The following is a 25,432-nucleotide window of genomic DNA, read 5'->3' on the forward strand; positions in this document are numbered from 1 at the left end:
TGAATACCAGGTTGGTAAAATTGTTTGACATAAACCGTGAGAAACCTGTACATCGCCCCAGAACTACTCCAAAAACATTCAGTATTTGATTCGATTGGTTTCTGGCACTGTACGACTCGTATTTGATTCGCTTCTGGCACTCTTCGATTGGTAGTCTACTCGGGCTCTAGAACTGCTACTCGAAGCCTCACGCCTGTGTGCATGCCAGAAAGCTGGCACCAACGGTACGCATTAAATTAAATTCCAGAGTTCCGCGCGCCAACACCACGATATGATTGTGTAGCACGTCGCAGTAGGGGACTTAGGAATAATTTTGACCTACCTGGGGTTACGTAACGCGCACCCAATGCATGGGGCACCCCCATTTAAATGCGGCCGCCGCGGCCGGGACTTGGTACCACGCCTACGAGCTAAGCAGCGCAAGAACAAAGCCACCATACGGCACCAGCACGGCAAGTGTAGATAAGCATGATAAAGTGCTCGCGGTTTAGAGCGCTGCTACTCCACACCTAACTTAGCGATGCATGCATTATGGGGAATTTTAAATGTCCAAAAATTGGCAGTGAATGACGTCAAGAATGGTGTCTATGTTGATTTCAAGCAGTGGTCGAACGCTAAAGCCCACTTGTGATACATGATATTACACGGTAAGTGGTATAGTGGTGTGCAATTAGAACCTGGCGATTTTATTTGTATACGTGAGTAAATCAGTATTATGCCGCCATTGAAAGCTGATCCGCCATTAAATAATCGTGAAGCACGACTACACCAGCGAAGGGTCCCAACATAAATGTTTCGAACAATTCGCGCTGTTCAGGCACACTTAAAATAAAACACTTGAAACCTGACACCAAAGTGATCAGCTTCGTGGCACCTTAATAAAAAGATCGAACGTCAGTCATCAAGCGACCGTAGATCCCGCGAAACGCAATGAAAAAATAGTTTGTCAATCAATGTCTACTCCACAGTTCTCGAAAATTTCGTTTTCGAACTTCTCGAAGTTTCCGACTTCGCTACACTTGGTCTTCTGCTCGGTTTGACAGAGACTTTGTCGTGCTTCTTGCCCGCCTTTATCTTTTCGTACAGCGAGGTCGTCAAAGTCAGCTTCATGTGCTCCAGGTCTAGCTTGCTCCCGTCTCGACCGACGCTGACTCTCGTTGTCTCCGTGCAAGAAAGGGATGCATGGCTGACGACCTCGAGAAGGCTCTGCAGTATTAAGGCTGAAAGGAAAGCTAGCACCGCCATGATCGCTAGCTCGATGTTCTCAATGCCAATATCTGGCAGCGCCGACAGGAGATACGCCGCCACGGAGCCTGTGCGACCACACGCGAACATCCAGCACATCGCGACGCCGCGCACAGGGGTCAAGAAGAGCTCCAAGCCATAGCAGAAATTCACCGTCAGCGCCACGAACGCGCAAGCCTTGGTCAGGGAGTAGCACAGCGGTACGAAAAGAGCGGGCAAATAATTTGCGCTGCTCATGGTTGCGCTCGTGAGCAGGCCTAGTACGCCGAGCGCCAAGAAATAGGCGGTGGCCACCTGGCGCCGTGTAAACCGCTTGACAGCCCTGGCCATTAGAGCGTAGCACATACTTTGAAAGATCACGGCCATCCAGCGCGCCCAGGCGTCACTTTTGTGCACTGGCGACTTGAGGAAGGTGTACAGGGCGAATGTGACCGAGGCATAGGTGATGCTCATGACGAACAGGCTGCGTTGGACAGAGATGGCATCACGCGCCACGTACGGCGTTCTCTGTAGCAACGCCTCCTGGTTCCTCAACATCTCGTCTTTGAGCTTAACCATCATGGCCGCCGTTGTGGGCAGAGAGAAGCCGTTGATCTTGGCTGCAGCGAACGTGGCGACTTCGGCGGCCTTGATTCCCTGCTTGAAGACGAGCCATCGGGGCGACTCCTCGACCAGGAAGAAGGCGCTCGTTAAGAGCACAGTCGGCGCCAATATGGCACCCTGCCGGACTCGCCAGCCGGTGTGCACCTGCTTCAGCACATTGAACCATATGTCCGCAAGCGTCACACCCACGCCCATGGCGACGCTCGTGTGCACATGCCTGTGATCGTGCGAAGACACTTCGAAGAGAAGGACACAGGAAATCACGAAGACGCTAGTGACGACGGCGGAATCGATGAAGCGCGTGGTCACGTACATCGCGTAGCTGTCGGCAAAGGCGATTCCCATGGTGGTGGCGAGCAGAATGCCCACGCACAACTGGATGACGAGCTTGCGCCCTGCATGGTCGGCCACGTATCCGGCTGCGAGCATGGCCACCAGGGCACCGGCACTGTAGACCGCATTGGCCAAGCCGACGAGTGGCCGCCGGTGACAGACGAGGTCCCAGCGGCTCACCAGGCTCTCTTGCGCCGTACGCGGGTCGTAGTCCCACTGTAGACAAGGAACCTGCGTACGCAGTTGACGTTCAAGAGGCGTTTCTCGTTCTAAGTAGAGGCAGCACATTTCTAGCATGGCGCCTCTTCTGCCGGTGAAGGTATGTGATTTCACGAGGGTACTGTTAACATGTCGTAGTCCCTATAAAACCATTGCGTTTTTCTGTTACCGATGACTTATTGTGCACGCGAGTAAAGCAATATGCCCGATTTACTAGTAGTTGCTCGCACCTTTTAAGGTATGGTAATTTAATTTTGTGCTCTGTGATCCGGCTGCCTTATTCGGATACTTCTAGGCAATACACACCCAGAGTTCCATATTTTCTACTTCTGAGTCCAAAATTTCATTAGACTTTTGTTGATACATACAGGGGAGAAAACTTACAATAAGCGTGTGCTTTCGGGAATGTATCATCACAATCAGCATCGCTGTCGCCCTTACAAAAATGAGTTTACACTGTCTATAGAGCATCTACAGACTTCTTGTAGACGACTTTGCCTTTCTGTAGACTCGTTCTCTTGTGCATACAACTTCCAGAGACGACTGTCTGTTGACAAAAGTTGATACAGTTTCCTTTTCTGTGTGTCTAATGCCGTGTTATAGTCGGTCTATAGAAATAAGTCAATAAAATGTTTTCTGCTTTTCGCCTACTTCCGCTCTGGAGACTACCAATAGACAAAAGTCGGTAGTGTCTTTATTCCTATTGATTATTTATTTATATACTGTCGATCGACGAGAGTCCGTAAGGTGTTGATTATCTTTGTTTACTCGCAGCTTACAGATTTCTACAGAAAAAAGTTAATACGGTTCTAATACTGTTTCTATTAGTTTTTGTCTACTCAAATTTTATAGCGGGTTTATCAGAAAAAAGCCGATAAGACGTTTCTTTTTGTGTACTTCCGCTCTATAGACTACATGTAGACAAAATTCGATACAGTCTCTATTTATCCTTGTTCATTCTTTGTCTGTAGACTGTCTATAGACGAGAGTAGATAAGGTGTTTATTTTTCTCTACTCCCGGTTTATAGATTGCGTATTTAAACCTAGATTGCGTATTTAAACCAGCAAATATATCGTGCAAAAGAAAAGGAATATTTTGCATTTTCTCTGAAATTGGATCACCGAAGCCAGCATACAGGGTGTCGCAATTAGTTATCAGCACCAAGATTTCAACATATGCAAATGCCACGTAGCTTGTCGAAACCAAGGTAATGTTGTTTGCTGTCACTCGGGGGTACTGAGATTATTTTTTCTGATTCTCATATACCTATCACGTTTTCCTCATGTCTCGCCTGCATCACTAACATCGGGTGGTCTTTCGTCGACTGATATCTTGCACTATAAGCTCATCAAAGTGTCTCGCTCACTTAAAATATGTGCCATATTTTCTGAGCCGTCCGAGTCCTTCGCAGGCGGTATGCTTGCGCGGCCGAGTGCATGCGTACGTCATTACTGCACTTATTGCTTTGACCTATCATCAGAACAGACAGATGTGCACTAACATGTGTACAGGTATCCCATTTGGCGGAACGCTGGAAGGTATGCTAGAAATGGACTGCATTACTCATCGTCGTTGGCGATAATGCAAGGGTCTGAGGGGCCTCGTAGCCTCTTTTATGGAGAGTGCATTCATCCTAGTGTGCGTTCCTGTTCCAGCCCACAGCGTTTGTAATATAGCGCGCCAACGCATTGCGTACATCCATGGAAAAAAAACTGAAAAATGGAAAAGTAAAGCAAGCCGTTCGCACGCGTGGTACGCAGAGAGAGAGAGAGAGAGACAGAGAGAGGGAGAGAGAGAGAGAGATACAAAAAAATAAAAATAAAAAGGGAGCGCTCGGAATTCTCGGAGCGCAAGTGCCCCGTCGCCGTGAGTGGCTGCGCATGCGCAATGGCAGCAATGGCGGCGCGTCATGCGTTCGCGTCAATTTGAATCCTCGTTGAGTGCGTCAGGGCCGTAAACGCCTTGTTGCAGTGGTGTGCAGTGTCTGCCTGTAGTTACCTTGGTGTCCGTGTATTCGTGTCGTCTTCGTCGCGTCACACGTCACCTGCACTGAACGGCGCGTTTTAACAAAGGCGATTTCCGTCAATACCTCATGACTAGGCGAGCGCATTTCTTAGCGCGAACCGGCTGCATGCTGTGTAGGCGAGTCTGGCATTGTGTCGAGATGTCGTTTACATGATTTGAAAACGCGCTGTTGTTCTCATTTCTACTATATGGAATGTTTTACGGCAAGCGATCGCTCACACTTGTTTGATTTTAGCGTCATAGTTGATGTGCGCGCAAAAGAAAACACACCATGTTTTAAGTTGATACTAAGCAGCCGTTAAGTGGATTGTGGATGTGTTGAGCAGCTGCTATGCGTAGATTTCTTTTTGTGGCGCTCGATCAGGCTGCCATTAACGCAGCGCCGCATGCGTAGTGAAATTCTCGTGACGCGCTTTACGTGTATACTTCGAGATGGTGTTAACGTGAGGTGTTGTAAGCCATCATAAGTATCTTCAGCAGAAGGCCGCGATACATACTTCGACTATGGGACCTCCTTATGTATATTTCGTAGACTGAATACACTGAAGGACTTTACCATAGCACGCTGTTGTTTATGAGTCAGAAAACTCAGTCGCCATTTTTTTTCACTTACTCCTATTTTTATCGCCTCTCTCCTTCTCTCTTTCTCTCCCGAATTCTCTTCCCCATGCACGGTAGCATGTCAGCGATGTCATTGCACTAGCTAAAATCGCTGCCTTTTACAAAAGGGTCCTCTCTCTCTTTCTCTAATGTTCTGTATTTTTGCCAATAAATAAATTCTGAAATTCTTAAATTTTCAAAGTATAGTTGAACAAATGCTCGCGTACTAGGATGAAAGGCCGTGTTTGCAAGGCATGCATCAGCAGTGTATGCACTGCCGTTTTCGTAGAGTAAATGTAGCAGTATTTATGAGGGTCCTGGCAACCAATCTAAATATATCTTACCGAAAACGGATTCCGAGCACGAAACCTGCGACAGTCTCAGTGACTCGCATCTTCGAAACTTAGCCGGAAAAATTAGAGAACAATAAATTTGTCGCTCGGGGAAGCACCTTTACACGTTTCAAAATGAAGGCATTTGGTTTGACGATAGTTCGAAGATTTTTTTCGGGTATTTTTGTGAACAGTTTAGTAGCAGGAGTTGTTTTCCGGGCTATTTGAAAAGCGTTAAGCTCCTTTCGATGCTTCTGCGTTATGCAGTTTAAGTTATGTTATTCACTGTTAATCAACTGGCTGTATAGGAAGGTGCTAGCGCAGATTCACATTTTGACAATCATGCATGGTATGAAGTCCTTGTCGTACGTTATAAGAGTTCCGGTTTTGATTACAGTTGCATTCAGCGCCGTCGTCTCGAACAGACTGTATACTGCATGCACTGCACAAAAAAATCTATAGAAAAGAAAGAAAAGCCAGGTTATCCATTTGGTGGTCTTAATACGTGGCCCACAGATTGCCCAAATAATTTAGTGGACATTACACAGAATTCGTTAGAGAGAATACCGGTAAGCTATCGTAGGATACGAAAGATCTGATTAAGAAACGTCAATGTATGAAAGCCTCTAACCCTACAGCTAGAATAGAACTAGCAGAACTTTCCAAGTTAATGAACAAGTGTAAAACAGCTGACATAAGGAAGTATAGTATGGATAGAATTATGCATGCTCTCAGGAACGGAGGAAGCCTAAAAGTAGTGAAGAAGAAACTAATAATAGGCAAGAATCAGATGTTGGCGTTAAGAGACAAAGCCGGCAATACCATTAATAATATGGATGAGATAGTTCAAGTGGCTGAGGAGTTCTATAGAGATTTATACAGTACCAGTAGCACCCGCGACGATAATGTGAGAGAGAATAGTCTAGAGGAATTTGACATCCCACAAGTAACGCCGGAAGAAGTAAAGAAAGCCTTGGGAGCTATGCAGAGGGGGAAGGCAGGTGGGAAGGATCAAATAACAGCAGATTTATTGAAGGATGGTGGGCACATTGTTCTAGAAAAATTGGCCACCCTGTATACGCAATGCCTCATGACCTCAGGCGTACCGGAATCTTGGAAGAACGCCAACACAATCTTAATCCATAAGAAAGGGGACGCCAAAGACTTGAAAAATTGTAGACCGATCTGGAGAGGCAAACCTGGAGAGGCAAAGCAGAAGGGTGAGTCTAAATATTAATTTGCAGGAAGCTAAAGTAATGTTTAACAGTCTCGGAAGAGAACAGCAGTTTACGATAGGTAACGAGGCACTGGAAGTGGTGAGGGAATACACCTACTTAGGGCAGGTAGTGACCGCGGATCCGGCTCATGAGACTGAAATAATCAGAAGAATAAGAATGAACTGGGGTGCGTTTGGCAGGCATTCTCAGATCATGAACAGCAGGTTGCCATTATCCCTCGAGAGAAAAGTGTATAACTGCTGTGTGTTACCAGCACTCACCTACGGGGAAGAAACCTGGAGGCTTACGAAAAGGGTTCACTTAAATTGAGGACGACGCAAGGAACTATGGAAAGAAGAATGATGGGTGTAACGTAAGAGATAAGAAAAGAGCAGATTGGGTGAGGGAACAAACGCGAGTTAATGACAACTTAGTTGAAATCAAGAAAAAGAAATGGGCATAGGCAGGACATGTAATGAGGAGGGAAGATAACCGATGGTCATTAAGGGTTACGGAGTGGATTCCAAGAGAAGGGAACCGTAGCAGGGGGCGGCAGAAAGTTAGGTGGGTGGACGAGATTAAGAAGGTTTCAGGGACAACATAGCCGCAATTAGCACATGGCTGGGGTAGTTGGAGAAGTATGGGAGAGGCCTTTGCCCTGCAGTGGGCGTAGCCACGCTGATGATGTTGATGATGATGACACTTGTTCTACCCTTATCGACACACCTAAGAGGTCGTAACATGTTTTAGCTGATAAGTAACCTTATCAACACACCAAATTCGTGTGTATTGTATTAAAAGTGTGGCAAATAATGTATTCATCTCGGACCATGAGAATAAAGACATTGCAGACTGTCGTAGGCGGAAATAAATTGCAATTCTTAACGTGATAGTTCAAAACTCCAGTCGCTATTTTGATCGTGTTCGTTCGGCACAGGCACATTGCATTAACAGCAAGAAGATGTGTACAGTCCAGCCGGGTATCTTTGTTCCTGCAATTATTATTATAGGGATTGTTTGGGATTCTTGCATTAGTTTCTTATTTCGATAAGTGCACTTTGTCGTATGAACTTGTCTCGAAACTAAACGTATCGTTGCTGGCATCAGTGATGATTATGGTTGCATAAATGCTCATAAGAGTCAAACATGATGAAACATTATTATGGCACTTATTCCTATTGGCATGCAGTCTTTAGTAAGATGTAAACCAAGTTAACTAGAGACTTAGGTGATGAGAGCAAGCTTTATATAAAAATGTGGTATGCGCTTGACGTTTTGCTTGTGTCGTGAGACTTCCTTGACGAATGCAACATAAGCTAAAGAGGTAAGAACCCACAGGCCGGAGAGATAAGTGGCGGCAAACGAAAAAGGGAGAAGAGAAGAAAGAGGACAACGTGCGCTGCGAGAGCTTGATAGAGACAGGTGACAAGGAGGCGGTGCCGGTTTGTGGAGCGCGGAAAGTAAAAGCGTGCCTAGGCGGAACCAGGAGGCAGCCCTCGGGCCCTATAACGTAAAACTATTCTATTATGTTTTGTTTTCCAATCTCCAGACGTCAAATTTGCATAATCGTCGGCGCAAGCATCGAGCACTGACCCGCAGGGTTGTCTGAACAGACCAATCAAACGCTCTTCTCGTTTATAGGAGGCGGCTTTTGGCTGCTCTAAAAACGAATAGCATTGAATAGACTGAGCGGCTTGTCTTATCTAATAGGCTGACAAGAGATGAGGAGCACATTCAAGCGGAGAAGGATTCGATGGGACCGAGCCATTGCAGTGTAAATATATAACCGGATGAAGAGGGTGGTGCCGGCGTCTGCTATTGGTCCGCTTTCCCATACTTAGCTTGCGGTGGCTGGTCGAAAATGGCCATGGCGTGCAACGGAAGGTCAAGAATGCCGCTAATACAGATACTCAGCAAAGAAAAGTTGGTAGAACGAGGTTGTAAACGTGCCGGAAGTGCACTAAACGTTACACGGCCACGCAAAAAGCTTTGTTGTGCGCATTCTGAAGCATGTTGCTTATGATGTCCCCCCCAAATCTGATGTGTTCAGAACTTTGTCTTTACCTGATTTCAATTCTTTGCTGCTAGAAACTGTTGTCTTAAAGCATTTTTGGATAAGCCAGTATAAAATTCCTTATGAGCCTGTTCGTTGCCTGAGACCAAAGAATCCGTGTGTTACACCCCGCTGTAAGACGAGATATGGTCGAAGACTCCGTAACTATTATGTCCCAGCAATGTTTAATTTACTTCCCCAAAGCACACAAGATTTGAAGACGAAATATGGTCTCAAAAGGGCTCTTAGATACATTAATGCGTGATCGGAAGCCTGTCATGTGTGTGTGTGTCTTTTTTCCCTCACTGTTGTCTACAATCTAATAACCTGTTCCTGATGGCTCTGTCGCTGTCTTCCAGGCACTGCCGTTCAAGCCGACTGCGGCTTTGGCAGGCCCGATTCTTCCGTTGTATGATTCTGAAGTCATCAGTAAAGTATTATTATTATTATTATTATTATTATTATTATTATTATTATTATTGATATTATTATTATTATTATTATTATTATTAAATAAACCCATGCTCTTCGGCAGCTGCGAGTAGCCAGTGCCTGAGCGATCGGTGGCAGCCATCTTTTATTCCTTTCACAACGGGGCAGCCTGCGACTATTCAAAAGAAAGTTCAGTTTTGGTCTTCATATTGTTACGTAGGAAGACGCAGACGAAAAGCTATATGCAAGTATATTTACAAGGAAATACGCCACACTTGGCAAAGAGGCAACAGCCCGCGCTTGCCTCTGATCGTCGTCGTCGTCTTCACCCTGCTCGCCTCTTTGTCATCGCAAATACTGTTCCGTAGCAATATTAATGCATCTTTAGCGCGTACACGTCACTTTGACGCGGTGAGTTTTCGCGGTTTTGTGTCGTCGCGTGGCAGGCAGGTGAAGTGGGTATCGCCCGAAAACTTTTATACAATAGCCGAGGGCTAATGCGAAATGGCGTCGAATCGGAAATAACTATCTTTCTTTTGTTCTTTTCAATGATGCATAATTAGTGTGTACACGTCATATCAGATGGGGAGCTGGCGCGGTTTTCGTGACGTCGCGCGAAGACAGGCGAAGTGGGGGTGGTCCAAAACATTTTTCACTAATCGTGGAAGGCTGATTGCAGAATTGGAATAGGAAAGTTATTAGGAATAGGAAAGAAGGTTTCCGTATGGCCACTGAAATTTCAAGTTCGTCGTTTGTTCATCAGTGACACGAATAATAATTTGATAGTGACTACTGTGACGGGGCCCGGCACTTTAATATCAGCACTACAGTGACGGGGCCCGTCACTTTAACAACAACACTGTAGCGACAGGGTCGGTATTGTCGGCGACGACTTATGGAGTCGCCGTCTGTTGGAAGCGCCTCACTTGCGTAGTCTGAGAGATAACGGGGCGCGCGCCGCACAGGTTTGGCTATCGAAGCTATATAAAGATACTACGCGGGAGCCCTCCTGGACATTTTTGCAAGTACTCTCGAAATGACAGAAATATTTTACCTTTAAAATAATAATCTTAGACAAACCGAAAGCAGAAATCGGTTTACAGTCGCTATCTCTTTATCTACTACGTACAGTATGCTGGGACACTGCGCGTGGTCGCCGCGATCGATTCCCTCCAACCGGTTTCTTGCGTGAAAGCCAGGCAATCGCTGAGAGGAAACTATGTGAAATATGCTCTTATAGTGGGCTGTCTGTGTAACAAAAGGGAGCCTAACAGGACGAAGCTTCAATGTAGCACATGTTCGCTGCGACCGACTGCGTGTCTGCATGCATGTCCGTGCATAACGCCTCACTTTCGCTGCGAGCGCGTTTTCGCATCGTGCCGTGAGCTTTAGGCCGCAGCATACGAACATTTGACAGTACGAAAGCAACCAAAGTTGCCTGGACACTATCGCAGTCGTTCAAAAGTAATTTTGTTATAACTTGGGACTTCGATGCCTATGACAGTCGATTTGTGATGTGTCGTACTTTCTTTTATGCTAAAGTCTTGGAAGCTTCAATATCATCATTTCTCATGCTGCATATCGTACTTTGTGTTTATCGGTCTTCTAAGCGAGCAATTACCGGCTCCTTCTTTTTCTTAATCCAGTACAATAGTCATTGTCTATTGAACATGAACATATGCCATGCCTTTTTTAATGTGCTTTTTGCCGTTCCCTTTCCATTCCAGTGAACTTTCTTTCTCTCTTTCCTTATTATTATCCTCATAGCTGTTACAGTGCATACGCAAAAGACTATTCGACCCTATAGCCGCAGGCTAGCGGATGGGTCCGGATATGCGAAATATAATAGACATTCGGTACAAGCCTAAGGGGATCAATACAGAGGATGAATGCAATACATTAGCACATTAAAAACAAAAAAAGAGAATTTTTTACAGCATGCGCAAAATATATCGCCAGTTACAGAAATTATCAGACCGCAAAGAACAGAACGCCAAGCAAGAACACAGGTACCAAATCGGTGGTTTATAGCTAATCAATATTGCTTTGCCGAAATTTTGTGTTTCTTTTGTTTTGGAGGATATGTTGTTTCATGTCTTAACTCCAACAAATTTGAGTAGTCCTTTGTCATATCCATTATGTACAGGAGGCAGCTTGAAATTTCCGGCAGCAGTACTTCTGGTAGAACGTGATGATGAAAAAAACATATGTGCACAGGGAAAGATGATTACGGTTCACAACACTGTTTACGTAGGTAGCTGTTTTATGCTCACGCATAATATGGTATGGCAATATGTTTAGTTTATTAACAGCGGTCTCGTGGGTGTATCGGCTCTCGAGTGCGTCATGATTCCTAATGCCCGCTTAAGTATGCGACGAAATGAAGCAGAACATAATGAAGCTTCAGTGCACCCGGACCCCGTCGCTGTAGTGTAGATGTTAAAGTGCGGGGCCCCGTCACTGCAGTGCAGACGTTAAAGTACCGGGCCTCGTCACTGTAGTACAGATGTTAAAGTGCCGGGCAACGTCACAGTAGTCGCTACACAATAATTTATGTACTCTGTAACCACTCTGTGACTAAATGCTAGGCCTACAATTGTCCTTATTTTCATCTTGTGCAAAATCTATGCTATGTAATCCCCTTTACTTCAGGAGCTTCAGCATCAGTGGAGAGCTAGCTAAACGAAGTAAGGATGATAGTTTTATCGGCCCTATAGACTTGTAAGCATAAGCACACCAACTAAATCAGCAAGCAGGATGTCACGCGCGGACAAGCAAATCTGAACACATCTAACCCGATGGCCGCGGAAACTCGCTGTCGAAACGCTGGAGTGAGGAAGCGCGGCAGCAGCAGCGAGCAAATTGACCTCCGTGCTGCGTCTCGCATCAACGCGCACTAAGCCGCGAAAGAACATTGCGCGGACGGTCTATATGCCCGTCACAGATGGCTTTCAAGATAGAACGGCCCGGGCCACCCGCAGTGAAACACGCCCTCCCCTCCCCTCCTTCCGGATCCTTGCGCGCGACGGAAGACGGCGAGGCTTCCTCCACGCTTCCCTCGCTTGCGCGCGCGAGATTAAGCCACGATCGCGGGCTCACCCTCGCATGCTTCCACTCGCACGTAGAGAACACGGCGTCTTGCGACGAATTTATTGCTCTTGTGCTTCGTACGAAACCTCAAGGCGATGCCGACAGCGACGGCAGAAATGCACTCGGAGCGTCCATATATTTGCTGTCGCAATAAAAGCAGTAGCTCACTGTAACCTGTCCCAAAACGCACAGACGTTCACGAATCTTTTTACAAAGGTTTCAGTTACCGGCACCCATAGCACACCGTTGTATTGACCACCAGAACCTGTAGCAAGGCGCTTTCAGAATACGAGAAACACCATATTAGATATCTGCTGGATGGCGGAAACTGTAACACTCGATTGTGATAGAGCGCGCGAGAGATGTTTTATAGACATACAACTAGGACACGAACATGAACGAAGGAACGCTACTAACAACTGGTTTAACGATGCCTAATTAGTGTGTGCACATCATATCAGATGAGCTGGCGTGGTTTTCGTGATGTCGTGTGACGGACAGGCGAAGTGGGGGTGGTCCAAAAAATTTTTCAACAATCGCAGAAGGCTTATTGCAGAATTGGTATAGGAAAGTTTGGAATAGCTTGACGTTATAGGCGCCCTGCTATTCCAAAAGACCGAACTCTACCGGGATCTCCGCGGACGACGCTCCACGGACGAACTGAGCCTGGTAGATGGAGCAGACTGGCCGATCAGACGAGAGGACCTGGGCCTGCCCTACAGCCTGGTGGTCCCCGCTGACCGTTGCTGAGTGCTGCGCCCGCGCCCCGACCCGACCGACGCTTCCCGAAGAGCGCGGCTACGACCCAAGCGCCAACCGTTCGTATACGTCCTGATCCAGCACCTGGCCGTACTGACGCCTCCCGGAGAACGCAGCTGAAACCCGTTCATCGACCGTGCTGGTGGCCAACTACCAAGCTTCGCGTTGAGGCCAGCGCTGACAAGGAACCTTGCAGTTTAGTCACTGCCGCATCCTCGACAACTTCCCCGTCGTCTGGACCGACATTTTTTTTCCCGGTGAACCCTTGTTTACACGATCACTGCGACTTTACGACTTATCACGTCATTAAGCGGCGTAGTACAGAAAGATTTACAACAGCTCTACAGCCTTGATCGCACTCTGTTTATTTGTTCCTGTCAGCTATAACTAGTGCTCTTGCATGTGTTGTAAATATAGCTTATTCCATATTATCAGAGCAGTGTGAAAAGATTGCATCTTGTGTACAAACGGATCTGTCTATTATCCGCACCAAGGTTGCCCTTGCGTGCACGATATTTTCCCAATAACCTGACATTACGATAAAGCTTCTAATGAACCGCAAAAATAATACTCATTGAATAGTTCTCCATCACATTGTTGCATCTGCTTTACGTGTGTGTCTTTCTGTGTGCTTGTCTTCCGTGCTGTGCTCGTGTCGCCATTATTTACGAACTTAATTGCCCACGCCCTTGCCAGCTTTATTAAACAATGGACTTAAATCAGTTGAATCTAATATTCTATGACAAATGACTGATGTGTGTTTCGTTTTATTTAATACTTATAGACCGACAGTAACTTGCCAAGCACAAAACGCCCATTATTTTTTTAGTGCACTTAAACTGTGGGTGTTATAGACTGCCAGGGAATTTTCATGAACACAGCCAGGTAAGAGTTGGAAAAAGATAAGGGAATTTGAAAATGTCAACATAGGTAAGCTGTTTAGTTATATTCGGTACAATATTTTTAGCGAATCTCTGTATTAAACATATTTTTGAAACGTTCCATGTCACAAAAAATTGAGACAAATTCGTACCATCTGTGGAAAAAAAAGTGAGAGTGAAGCATACTGACATGGAATTTCTTACAGTATTTTTTAGCGTAAACTAGAAGTTCTGAACCTCGAAACCCTAAAAAAAGTACTCATGTTTGAGAGCACCTTAAATAATCTAATGTTATAGCATTCATTCGAACTACAGTTTTAGTTTTGTTTCACAGGAGGTGCATGTATGTCGTGCCATGACATTGAAAGTGATCCCGTGGTATTTCTGGTGCTCATGCGGTATATTTGCAACCGTGTGAGCATGCCCAAGAGGCCTCATTATTTATAAGAAATTAAGACCATAGCACCATAGCAATAAAATAAATCCATCTGTTTTCGATCGAAGCTATGGCCAATGCGGCATTCGTTTAAGAGTATGACAAAGACATCTGAATAAATTTCAGTCTTTGACATCATAATGTCAATACGCCAGTCACTCTTCCGAGCACATCATTCTGCGTGGGCATACTTAATTACATAGTACATAGTCGGCAAAATGGGGTCTTTACTGGGTGTCCCACACAATTTGAGCCAAACATTTAAAAATGACGCATCGGAAGCGAGTTGAACCGAACGCATACTATACCCAATAGCCTATAGTAACTCTGAATGTTTTTTTATTTTGCCCATAACTCACTAATTAATTAAGCTTAATTACCCAACTTTTTAATTATTGGATGAGGGCCCCAAGTATGATAGGCAGATTTGTAGAGCACATTCAGAAACTACCGATCGAGTTGTTTTCTTTACGATACGTCTCACGTAGCCCAATTTTCGCAGGTTGCAAAGAAAGCCCGCGAAATATAAAAAAAGTCACGTGATGGAGCGCTTGCGCTGTGGTATCGTGCTGCTTTTAAGCGTGCGTTCGGTGAATAAGGTCGGCTCTCGTCGGATGACGGCGAAAATGCATGCTTCTCGCCGAGCGCTGCCGATGAGATAAAAAACGCCCAGCCGCTTACTCGTAGCCAACTACGTTGCTGTCCCCTTCGGTTCTGGTTGTGCAACCCAAGGATACCGGAACTTTCTCCAGGGCCAATGGTGCCGACGTTGAAGAGCGGGTGGCTATGTACGAACGCGTGAGTGGAATCAACAGATGGGACCCTACGCTCATGCTAGATAACCTGTTGTTATACCTAAACGGCATGGCAAACGTGTAGTACGAAAACCACGAAGAGGAGATAATCAACTGGGACCAATTCAAAAAGAAGTTGGAGTTGCTTGCCAAACCAGCCGGCCGTAAAATTGCCGCAAAGAAAGAGTGCCCTCCCGTGCCCAGTCCCCAACAGGGTCTTATGTCTCGTACATCGAGGACGTGCTGGCGCTTTGTCGTAAAGCCGATCACGACATGACAGAAGCTGAGAAAGTCGGGCACATGCTCGAGTGAATTGCTGACGACGCCTTTAATCTGCTCCTGTGCAAAAGCTGCTCTACAGTTGATCCTATCAGCAAAGAGTGCCGATAATTTGAGCAGGCCAAAAGCCGACGCGTCCTGCAACCATTCGCAAAACTTCCCAATACTGCCGCAACGTCGACGTGTGAGGATCAGCCCGCACAGTAGTATGCGTCGTCATCAGAGGACTTCGTACGAATCGTTCTACGTGAACTGGACGTGATGGCACCCGAAGCTTTCTGTTCGCGTAGCCCTGATGCTACCCCTTTTTCAGTTCCCCTCGCGCAAGCCGCCATTCGCCAGGGACTTTAAAACATTGGTCTACGTTCTGTCTTTCCTGTCGACAACCCAAGAGCCAGCTTACGCTTTTCTGCTATTTTCGTTCCACCCCGACGTTTCTCTCCGCGTTATCACCACCCGACTTAGTGGAGAACTGCGGACGACCAGCCGATGTCGCCCGATACTGTCGCAACTCGTGGCCCTCAACACCTCGCACGCCGACCAACCTGAGCCGTCTTGATGGAAATATCCGCAATGTTACACCCACCGCCGAGTCTAACAGCGCCGACAATTCTGCTAGGAACACATGGTACAGTCGCCCATTATCGCCGAGCGGACACCAGTCTCGTTCACCGCAAACACATCACCCATCTTCCTGTTCGCCGCAGCCACGTTGCCTTTTGTCCCTTGTAGCTTTCGGCCGTACATTTTCGTAAAACTAAGAAATGCAGACCTCAAAGGTGCTGCTGCATTGCCTACTACTGCAGCAAATGCTTTGTCTGTACTCTCAAGGACAAGTGTTATTGATATTAAAATAGATGGCGCACCTGTCCAAGCATTCGTCAGCGCTGGAGACCACGTATCTGTGATGAGTGCTAGCCTAGGTAGACGTTTAAAGAAGGTACTCTCCCCAGCAGCTTCACACATGCTTCGTGTGGAAGACGGCGGCGTACTGGTTGTTCTTCGAATGTGTACTGCGCGTTTAAGTATAGTAGGCCGCCCTACTTCTGTTCTCTTTGCTGTGATCGACAACTGCCCCCACCACGCTTTCCTTCGATTTGACTTTTTATCGAATCCTGCTCTCATCGATTGCGCAACCGGCGTTTTTCAGTTGAAACTGCCTCAACACGCTGATGCTCCGAGCACCACCCCATCGCACTTGTGCTCGTTTCAAGATGTGCGTCTGTAACCCGAGGCAGTCACTTACGACGCTTTGACCGCACAGCCACAGGTTCCTGACGATGAAAATGTGCTTCGCCCCATCGTCGACGTGCTTTTGAACCCGAACGTTGCTGTTCCGCATACGCTTGTCACGGTTACTAAAAACGGCGTCGTTCTTCCGCTTCTGCATTTCAGCCTGTGCTCTTAAGTGCTTCCGGCCGGCATGTTCTTGGTCAGCGTTTCTAGTACTTCCGAATTTGACATTGAGAGTCTGAATGCCGAGATTGGTTTCTTAGCGTGAATCGCAGCTCACAGCTCTGGTTCCTTAACGGAGGAATTCGCGAAAATGATTGCACCAGACCTCACCTCTGCACAGACCACGGACATACGTCTCCTGCTCGAATCGTACTGTGACCTCTTTGATTTCGGTGACAGGCCTTCAGGCCAAACATCTGTTGTCATCCACCGTATAAATACTGGAGACGCAAACCCTACTCGTGGGCGTCCCTATCCTGTGTCGCATGCTGAACGTAGAGTTATCCAATCAGAAGTGGAGAAAATGCGCCGCAAAGGGGTCATCGAACCATCAGCGAGCTCTTGGGCTTCGCTTGTCGTCCTTGGAAAAAAAAAAACATTGTACCTGGCGTTCTTGCGTCAATAATTGCCACTGGAACAAGATCACACGAAAACCCGTCTACCCACTGCAACGCATCAATGACGCCTTGGTCTGCTTGCACGGGCTACGTCCATCGGCATTATTTTAAATTCTGGCAAAAGCTGGCTGGGGCATCGTGTACGGTCACACATGCGCCTCGCGCAGGTTTCGCGTCAGGGCGGATAGATGGCGCAACGTGTGCGCATGGAAGTGGGAGAGAGGAGCCCCGGCGGCAGTACAGACCCCGTGCATGACGCCTTGCGATGGGGGCATCCCGATGTGTCACTAGCGCGGAGCAAGTATTACTGAGGAGGCGAAACAGCGCTCGCTCGGGCGTCCCGATATATGCACAGCGTCGGGAACTGAAGTCGGGCACTAAAGGGACCTTATCGGACACGGCGTAGACGCACCCTCTATCGTGAGTTGGCTCGCCGAGTAGGCGAAACGCGCGCGGCGCCATCTCCAAAGAGCCTCGCCGGTTCAAGGCCTTCCGGTGGCGATTCGCCACTAGCGCTTTTGGCGCACAAATCGGTGTGCTTCTTGCGCCTCTTCGCCGGCTCCTAATGACTAAAAAAATTGACGAAAGATATGCGTCACATACAGAGCAATTAGCTGCGCGATGTATATCTTTAGAACGTAAAATCTTTAATGCAGTCTGTCTAAAACACAAGATCAATAAGTTAGGTATGATTTGTTCCAACGAATGACGGCACTTACGCGCAATGCAATTAGTTGATAATTAGATTCTTAGAACTTCCCCCGACGTGCCTTAGATGATTCATCATAATCATCATCATCAGCCTGGTTACGCCCACAGCAGGCCAAAGGCCTCTCCTATACTTCTCCAACAACCCCGGTCATGTACTAATTGTGGCCATGTCGTCCCTGCAAAGTTCTTAATCTCATCCGCCCACCTCACTTTCTGCCGCCCCCTGCTACGCTTCCCTTCCCTTGGAATCCAGTCCGTAAACCTTAATGACCATCGGTTATCTTCCCTCCTCATTACAAGTCCTGCCCATGCCCATTTCTTTTTCTTGATTTCAACTAAGATATCATTAACTCGCGTTTGTTCCCTCACCCAATCTATTCTTTTCTTATCCCTTAACGTTACACCCATCATTCTTTCCATAGCTCGTTGCGTCGTCCTCAATTTAAGTAGAACCCTTTTCGTACGCCTCCAGGTTTCTGCCCCGTACGTGAGTACAGGTAAGACACAGCTGTTATACACTTTTCACTTGAGGGATAATGGCAACTTACTGTTCATGATCTGAGAATGTCTGCCAAACGCACTCCAGCCCATTCTTATTCTTCTGATTATTTCAGTCTCATGATCCGGATACGCGGTCACTACCTGCCCTAAGTAGATCCTTACCATTTCCCGTGCCTCGCTACCTATCGTAAACTGATGTTCTCTGCCGAGATTGTTAAACATTACTTTAGTTTTCTGCAGATTAATTTTTAGACCCACCCTTCTGCTTTGCCTCTCCAGATCAGTGAGCATGCATTGCAATTGGTCCCCCGAGTTACTAAGCAAGGCAATATCATCAGCGAATGGCAAGTTACTAAGGTATTCTCCATTAACTCTTATCCCCAATTCTTCCCAATCCATGTCTCTGAATACCTCCTGTAAACACGCTGTGAATAGTATTGGAGAGATCGTATCTCCCTGCCTGACTACTTTTTTTTCTTTCTTTATGGAGGACTACGGTGTCTGTGGAGCCGCTATAGATGTCTTTCAGTATTTTTACATACGGCTCGTCTACACCCTGATTTCGTAATTCCTCCATAACTGCTGAGGTTTCGACTGAATCAAACGCTTTCTCGTAATCAATGAAAGCTAAAGTTGGTTATTGATATGAAGTGCTGTGCCACACGTGTCAAACATGATTTGTTCTTTTTATGTTACGTCCTAGGCAAGCAGCCTATATATATAGTTCGCTGTCACTGAAATAAAACAGTGCGGTACGTGCTCTTGGATCGTCTCCGTCACTCTGCCACCCGCTACAACAGTTATATTCCACACATTTCTCTATCACCTGATTGATAGTGTTAATATGGTCTATTGTTGAGTAGCCTTTACGGAATCCTGCCTGGTCATTTGGTTGACAGAAGTCTAAGGTGTTCCTGATGATATTTGCGATTACCTTAGTAAATACTTTGTAGGCAACGGACAGTAAGCTGATCGGTGTATAATTTTTCAAGTCTTTGGCGTCCCCTTTCTTATGGATTATAATGTTAGCGTTCTTCCAAGATTCCGGTACGCTTAGATGATTCAAGGCATCCTTAATGACCGTTGGTGGGAACCGCTTGCTCCCGCGATAGTATTACTTCAGGTGTCAGACGATCCGTAGGACGGCGGTAAAAAAAAAAAAAAAAACAAAGTGCGCGGAATGCACTACGCCTACATCCGTATGCTATGGGCGAGCGAATGCGAACAGTTAACTGTGGCGGCGTCGGCAGACCCGGTCTGCTCCGGCATTACTGCTAGTAGCTCGTTTCCAGCCGAGTACGGCGTGTAATTAAGACAGCATTCATTAATAGCTCCTGCTAAGATGTCCGGCACTTCTATTTGTGAACATTACAGAACGAAGTATGGCAAAAATTTACAATATATGAACCGATATCTTTATTTTTGTGTCCATAGAAGTTTTCGCAGCAATAGACAGGCAAACGTCATTAGAATTAGGAGTGACAAACGGGAAAAAGTGCATGTTGTGAAGTGTGGGAAGCCGACCGCCTTGCGCGCGCACGCGCACACGCACGCGCCCACGCATGCACGTAGCCACGCGCGACTGGCCGCGTGTATTTGTGTAGCCCGTGTTGAGCAACCGAAAGATTTATCGGGAGTTTTTCATGTTCATCTACAATTTTCTCACTAACATTTTTTATATAATTATAATATTTGAAAAGTCCATGACTTAAGCGTAATGCAATTAAGCGTAATGCAACGAATAATTTGCTATCTCCACGCGACGGCAAACGTCATTACCTTGGTTCTGTACAGCTACGGGGCATTCCCATATTTTCAAATCTTGGTGCATGATAACTGGGACATCCTCTCTCTCTCTCTCTCTCTCTCTCTCTCTATATATATATATATATATATATATATATATATATATGCTGATACTGATAAAAGAAACTTTATATCACTAATGATATGATAATACTGTCTATAAGATTACTAATTAAAATCAGGCCTCTTGGTTTCCGTTTTACCAACTTCATAGCAGGGGTCTCGAATCCGGCTGCTTTAATGCCTTCAGGTAGCATGAGTGGGTTTATTGACCAGCTGCCTCCCCCCAGGAAGTATACGTAGACGTGACGCCTTCTGCAGGAACGATGTGCCCGATCTGGCTGCCAAGGCGACGAGTTGTGGCGTTGGCTAACATTCCTTTGGTTAGTTCTAGTTGGTAAACATAAATACCCCTGAAAGTAAATGGGTAAACGCAACCGCGGAAGCTATGTTGGTAAGAGCATCGCACGCGTAATGCGAAGACGTGGCTCGTATCCCAACCTCGGCCGGTTGTCGTTTCAGCCACTGTCATTTCCATCTAGTACGCCTTATCTTTGTTTCAATTAAGAACTGCAGGTAAGTTCCGCTACGCTGTGCTTGGTGCCATTGTTTCCTTCTTTCCACATGACTAGGTAAGATCGGGCCCCTGGGTGTCCTTTCTTCTTATATATATATATATATATATATATATATATATATATATATATATATATATATATATGTGTGTATATGTATATATATATATATATATATATATATATATATATATATATATATATATATATATATACATCATATATACATATATATATAGAAACATCAATCGCACTCTGTGTGTATGTATATATATATATATATAAACACACAGAGTGCGATTGATGTTTGTCTGGACCAGCCTAAGTTGCACTTCGCTCCTGGAAGAGGCAGTTCATTTGTCGAGTGACATGCTGAACATGACCTTGCAATTTTCCAATATGGGGAATGCGCTTTCAATCATGGATCCATCACCTCAAGTAAGTCTGACGTAATGCTAACGCATTTATCCTGCATTTACTGCTAAATCGCCGCTAAATATTTAAAGATATTTTCCCCTCTGCCTTCATTGAATCTTTTACGTAGACAAATTTATCAACGCGGTACTGTGTGCAAGCAAACAGTCAGCTTTTTTTTGTGTTCACGCCGTCGACGGAAGTTCTATGACCTTTGCCCGCTGCGGGCGTAAACTGCGGCACAGTGTAACGCCTAGATTAAATGGTACAGCGCACAATGACAATCCAGGCGTGGGTGTTTCGTGCTGCACAGTATTGATCCTGTCAAAGGATCAACATTCGACGAAACAGCAACACGCAACCTTCGCCATAAATATCAGGCGGAGTTGGCAAAGAAATCTTCGCTTCAAACGATACGGGGCGTCATTGTAGAACTAACAGCTGCACGAGTTGGAAAGGGTTCATTTCTTCGAAACGGCACCTGTGTTTTTAGTTTGAATCCGTGTTAGTGTCTTTCGGTGGCGCCGTTTCTAAGAAAGCAGGGCTATTGCTTGGCGTAGGAACCCGTTGATCTGGCGAGAAAGAAAGCTCAACGAACCGTCTCGGTGCTGTTGGGATCGCCCGGGCTGGTGTAGACCCGGCAGCGGCTGAATCGGCCATCGGGTTCCAGAGGGATGGCGGCGTTCTTCCAGACGTCAGAGGACATGTTGAGGCCAGCCGGCTGCCGGCACCAGTGGTCCACGTCATCGGCGGTGAGCTCGAACGCCTGCGTATGGCAGTGGATGGCGAACGCGCTCACAGCTGCGAAAAGAGCGATGCCCCGCTGGAACACTCCGTGGCCGAACACTTCATTGCAGTCAAAGCACTCGCTGCTCCTCAGGTCGATGTGGGCAAGCCTTCTCGCAGAGAACAGTTCCATTACTCTGCGCAGAGTTGTCGAGGTCGACGATTCGCGAGCCTCCGCGCTGTGTGGCCACGTGCGACGCCGCTGCTTCTTTCTTCTTCACCTCCGATGTTGGCACGGCGGCATCTCGGCCGATCCCCCGAAGTGGGTACGCGCCATAATATGGGAAGCAAGCAAGCAAGCAAGCGGGTGCACCACGCTGCTGATTCGCTTCGGTCAGCAGTGGAACGACCGTAACAAGAGCACGCAAGTGAGATAAAGTAGATGCACGTTGACCCTTGTGTAGCAGTAGGCACACGTCTACTCTAGGGTTGGGATGGGCAAAGAGAAGAATATAGCTCAAAGGAAAATTATGCAGCTCCAAAGTACATATCGGAACCTACTCAGGTGAAGTTTCTGTGAAGTTGGTAAAATTTCTGTAGCCAAGAGTTTGATGAAGAAGTGTCTGGGTAGGCAATGTCATAGTAGCGCAAGTGTAAATCTTGCCAACACCACAACAAAATGATTGTTTCTGTCCCGGTACTGAAACCTTGTTCCTTAGGCCCACTTTCCTTAGGCCCACTGAAACGCCAAGTTCGTCGTTTTGTTGGTCAGTGACACGAATGATAATTTATGTACTCGGCAACTGCTCTACGACTAAATGCGGCGCGTACAATTGTCCCTATCTTCATCACGTGCAAAGAATATAGTATGTAATCCCGTATACCTCAGGAACTTCAGCATCACTGATGAAGCCTATGAAAGGGGGAAGGCTACCAAAAAAAAAGAGTGAGAGAAGTCGCAGTTTCGCCCGAAAGACAAAGCATCGATTGCGATTACAAATTAGTGGACAGCTAGCTAAACGAAGTAAGGATGGTAGTTTTATCGGCCGTATAGACTTGTAAGCATAAGCACGCCAACTAAATTAACTAGCATGATGTTACGCGCGCACAAGCAAACCTGAACGCATGTAACTCGATGGCCGCGGAAACTCGCTGCGAAACGCTGGAGTGCAGAAGCGCGGCAGCAGGAGCGAGCGAATTGACCTCCGTGCTGCGTCTCGCATCAACGCCTACTAAGACGCGAAAAAACAGCGCGCGGCCGGAATATGTACCCGTCGCCGATGGCTTTCGAAATACACCGGCCCGTGCCAGCCGCAGTAAAACGCATCCGCCCCCTACCCTCCCACGGATTCTTGCGCGCGACGGAAGACGGAAGCTTCCTCGCCGCTTCCCTCACTTGCGCACGCGAGATTATGCCGCGATCGCCGGCTCATCCTAGCATGGTTTCACTGACACGTACAGTACACGGCATGTTGTGACGATTTTATCGCCCTTGTGCTTTGTACGAAACCTCAACGCGATGCCGACGGCGTCGGCAGAAATGCGCTTGTGGTATTCATATATTTGCTATTGCAATAAAAGTAGTAGCTCACAGTAACCTTTCCAGAAATCACACACACGTTCACGAATGTTTTTACAAAGGGTTCAGTTACCGGCACATATACTACACCGTTGTACTAAACAGCAGAACCTGAAGCACAGCGAATTCACACGAGAAACAGCGAATTCGATATCTGCCGGACGGCGGACACTATAATACGCGATTATAGAGCGCGCGTGAGGTGTTCTAGACATAGAAATGGGGCACGAACATGAACGAAGGAACGCTACTAACCACTGGTTTAATTCATAATTTCACAAGCGGAAAGGTGCCAACAACACTATCCAATCTAGCCCCAACGCTAGGGTTTAAAAATAAGCTTTAACACGACTGTAAATATACCAGCACCACTATAAATATTTCTCACTCGGTTTGCTTGTACACATTTTAGTCTTCACGCCATTTTGGACGGCTCTGCCCCTTACTGGGGCATTTACCGCTGGTTGCGTCCAATGGCTGATGTCTATTATGAGACAGTACCCGTAAACATTACCACATTATCCTGTATAATATCGTCGTTCACGCCGCACGACACAAGCCCTAGCACGCTTCTGATTAGGCCGGTGTTTGATTCACCAAGGCGGGTATACTCCCCACAGGGTTTGTGTGACAGGGACGTATAAGACAGCGAGTATGACCATGGACACGAGCATGATAACGAACAGCATATCCAGGGATTACCGCAGGTAGTACACACATGCTTATAGGCCCGCGCTTTTCAAACTGAGGCCCACGGACTTCCTCAAGTCCTCAACAGGATTCGACGAAGTTCCCCTTTTGAGATGCAGTGTCATTGATACACGTTCATCTCGGTCTTTACCCAGATGAACGTGTATCTATCTATCTATAGAGCAAATCGAAACCGAGAAGGAGGGTTAATGCTTGACGTCATGATTCCCGAATACATTTTACGTTAGAGAAAAAGCATTAAACAGCACTTAAATCTGCACATCTGTGAAATCACATCCTCAAAAGTTAGTTTCATACAAATTGCTACCATGGGGCGCAAATTGCAGGCTTGTCAAAAAAAAAAAAATAAAGAAAGAATTTAGGCATCAGCGATAATTTTAGTCTATGAACTCGGCTATCGCGACAGCGGAAGGCTCTCACAGCCCAGCACCGCTTTCGTGCGCTAGGGTATTGCTTGCCGTAATCTTCAAAATTCGTGCACAGAACGTATTGATATTTAGTGTCTTCCAGAAAAAAAAGGCGAAATCTACTATCTTTTCAAAGATGTACCACTATGTTTCTAAAAAAAGAACTGAACTACTATTTCGATATAAGTGTTAAGAGGGTGAACATTTACTGCGCAAACGCGACCAGCCATATCTGCCATTTTTTCCTCATTGCTGGGTTTAAGTACAGTCCAAAACACACTGAGCGCTTCAGAGTTCAAGTACAATATGTAATCTTAGGCTTCACCAAAACTGGTTTGAAGGTTGTAACAAGCGGAATCTTTAATAGGTATGCCTGCTGTTTGAGATTCACTGTGCGCCGCGTAGTTTTTCAAGCCACGCACCACGCAAATAGTTTTGGAGGTAATTGTATTGTGTTGCCCTTTAGCAGATTTAACTGTGCGCCCTAGATTTGTGCCAGCAAAACATTGCCTAAAGTACAACTCTTTTACCAGATGATTCTACTTATTTATAAGTTTTCTAGAAAAATTTACTGCTATATTTTATGGCCTGTGGCAACATTGTGGTTCGGGGTGCAATTTGGGTACTATACCGATCCGCAATGTCGCGCGATGGCTCGATATTTATCACTTACAGTTCTCTACTGGCTATTGTCACAGAAGCACGAGTTCGATCACCAGTTGCGGTGCAGGGCTGTTTCGATTTTCTTCGCCATATGCTGAGGTGTACATTGAATGTTACATTTTAGCTCAAGTTACAGACACTAATACTCGTTTATGCGGGGCGTTACTGCTTTGCGCAATATTGTGAC

General features: G+C 46.3%; 1 protein-coding gene across 1 annotated transcript in view; it reads right to left on the minus strand.

The window, feature by feature from the left end:
- Positions 1-657: 657 nt before the first annotated feature.
- Positions 658-25,432, minus strand: part of LOC126537401 (organic cation transporter protein-like) — a 32,386-nt gene continuing 7,611 nt past the window's right edge. Inside the window, exon 2 of the mRNA XM_050184411.3 lies at positions 658-2,412. Coding sequence (XP_050040368.2) covers positions 958-2,277 — 1,320 coding nt within the window. The 5' untranslated portion in view covers positions 2,278-2,412 and the 3' untranslated portion in view covers positions 658-957. The remainder of the gene's footprint in view (positions 2,413-25,432) is intronic.

Source organism: Dermacentor andersoni, chromosome 4 (assembly GCF_023375885.2).
Source record: "Dermacentor andersoni chromosome 4, qqDerAnde1_hic_scaffold, whole genome shotgun sequence".
NCBI classification, from domain to species: Eukaryota; Metazoa; Arthropoda; class Arachnida; order Ixodida; family Ixodidae; genus Dermacentor; species Dermacentor andersoni.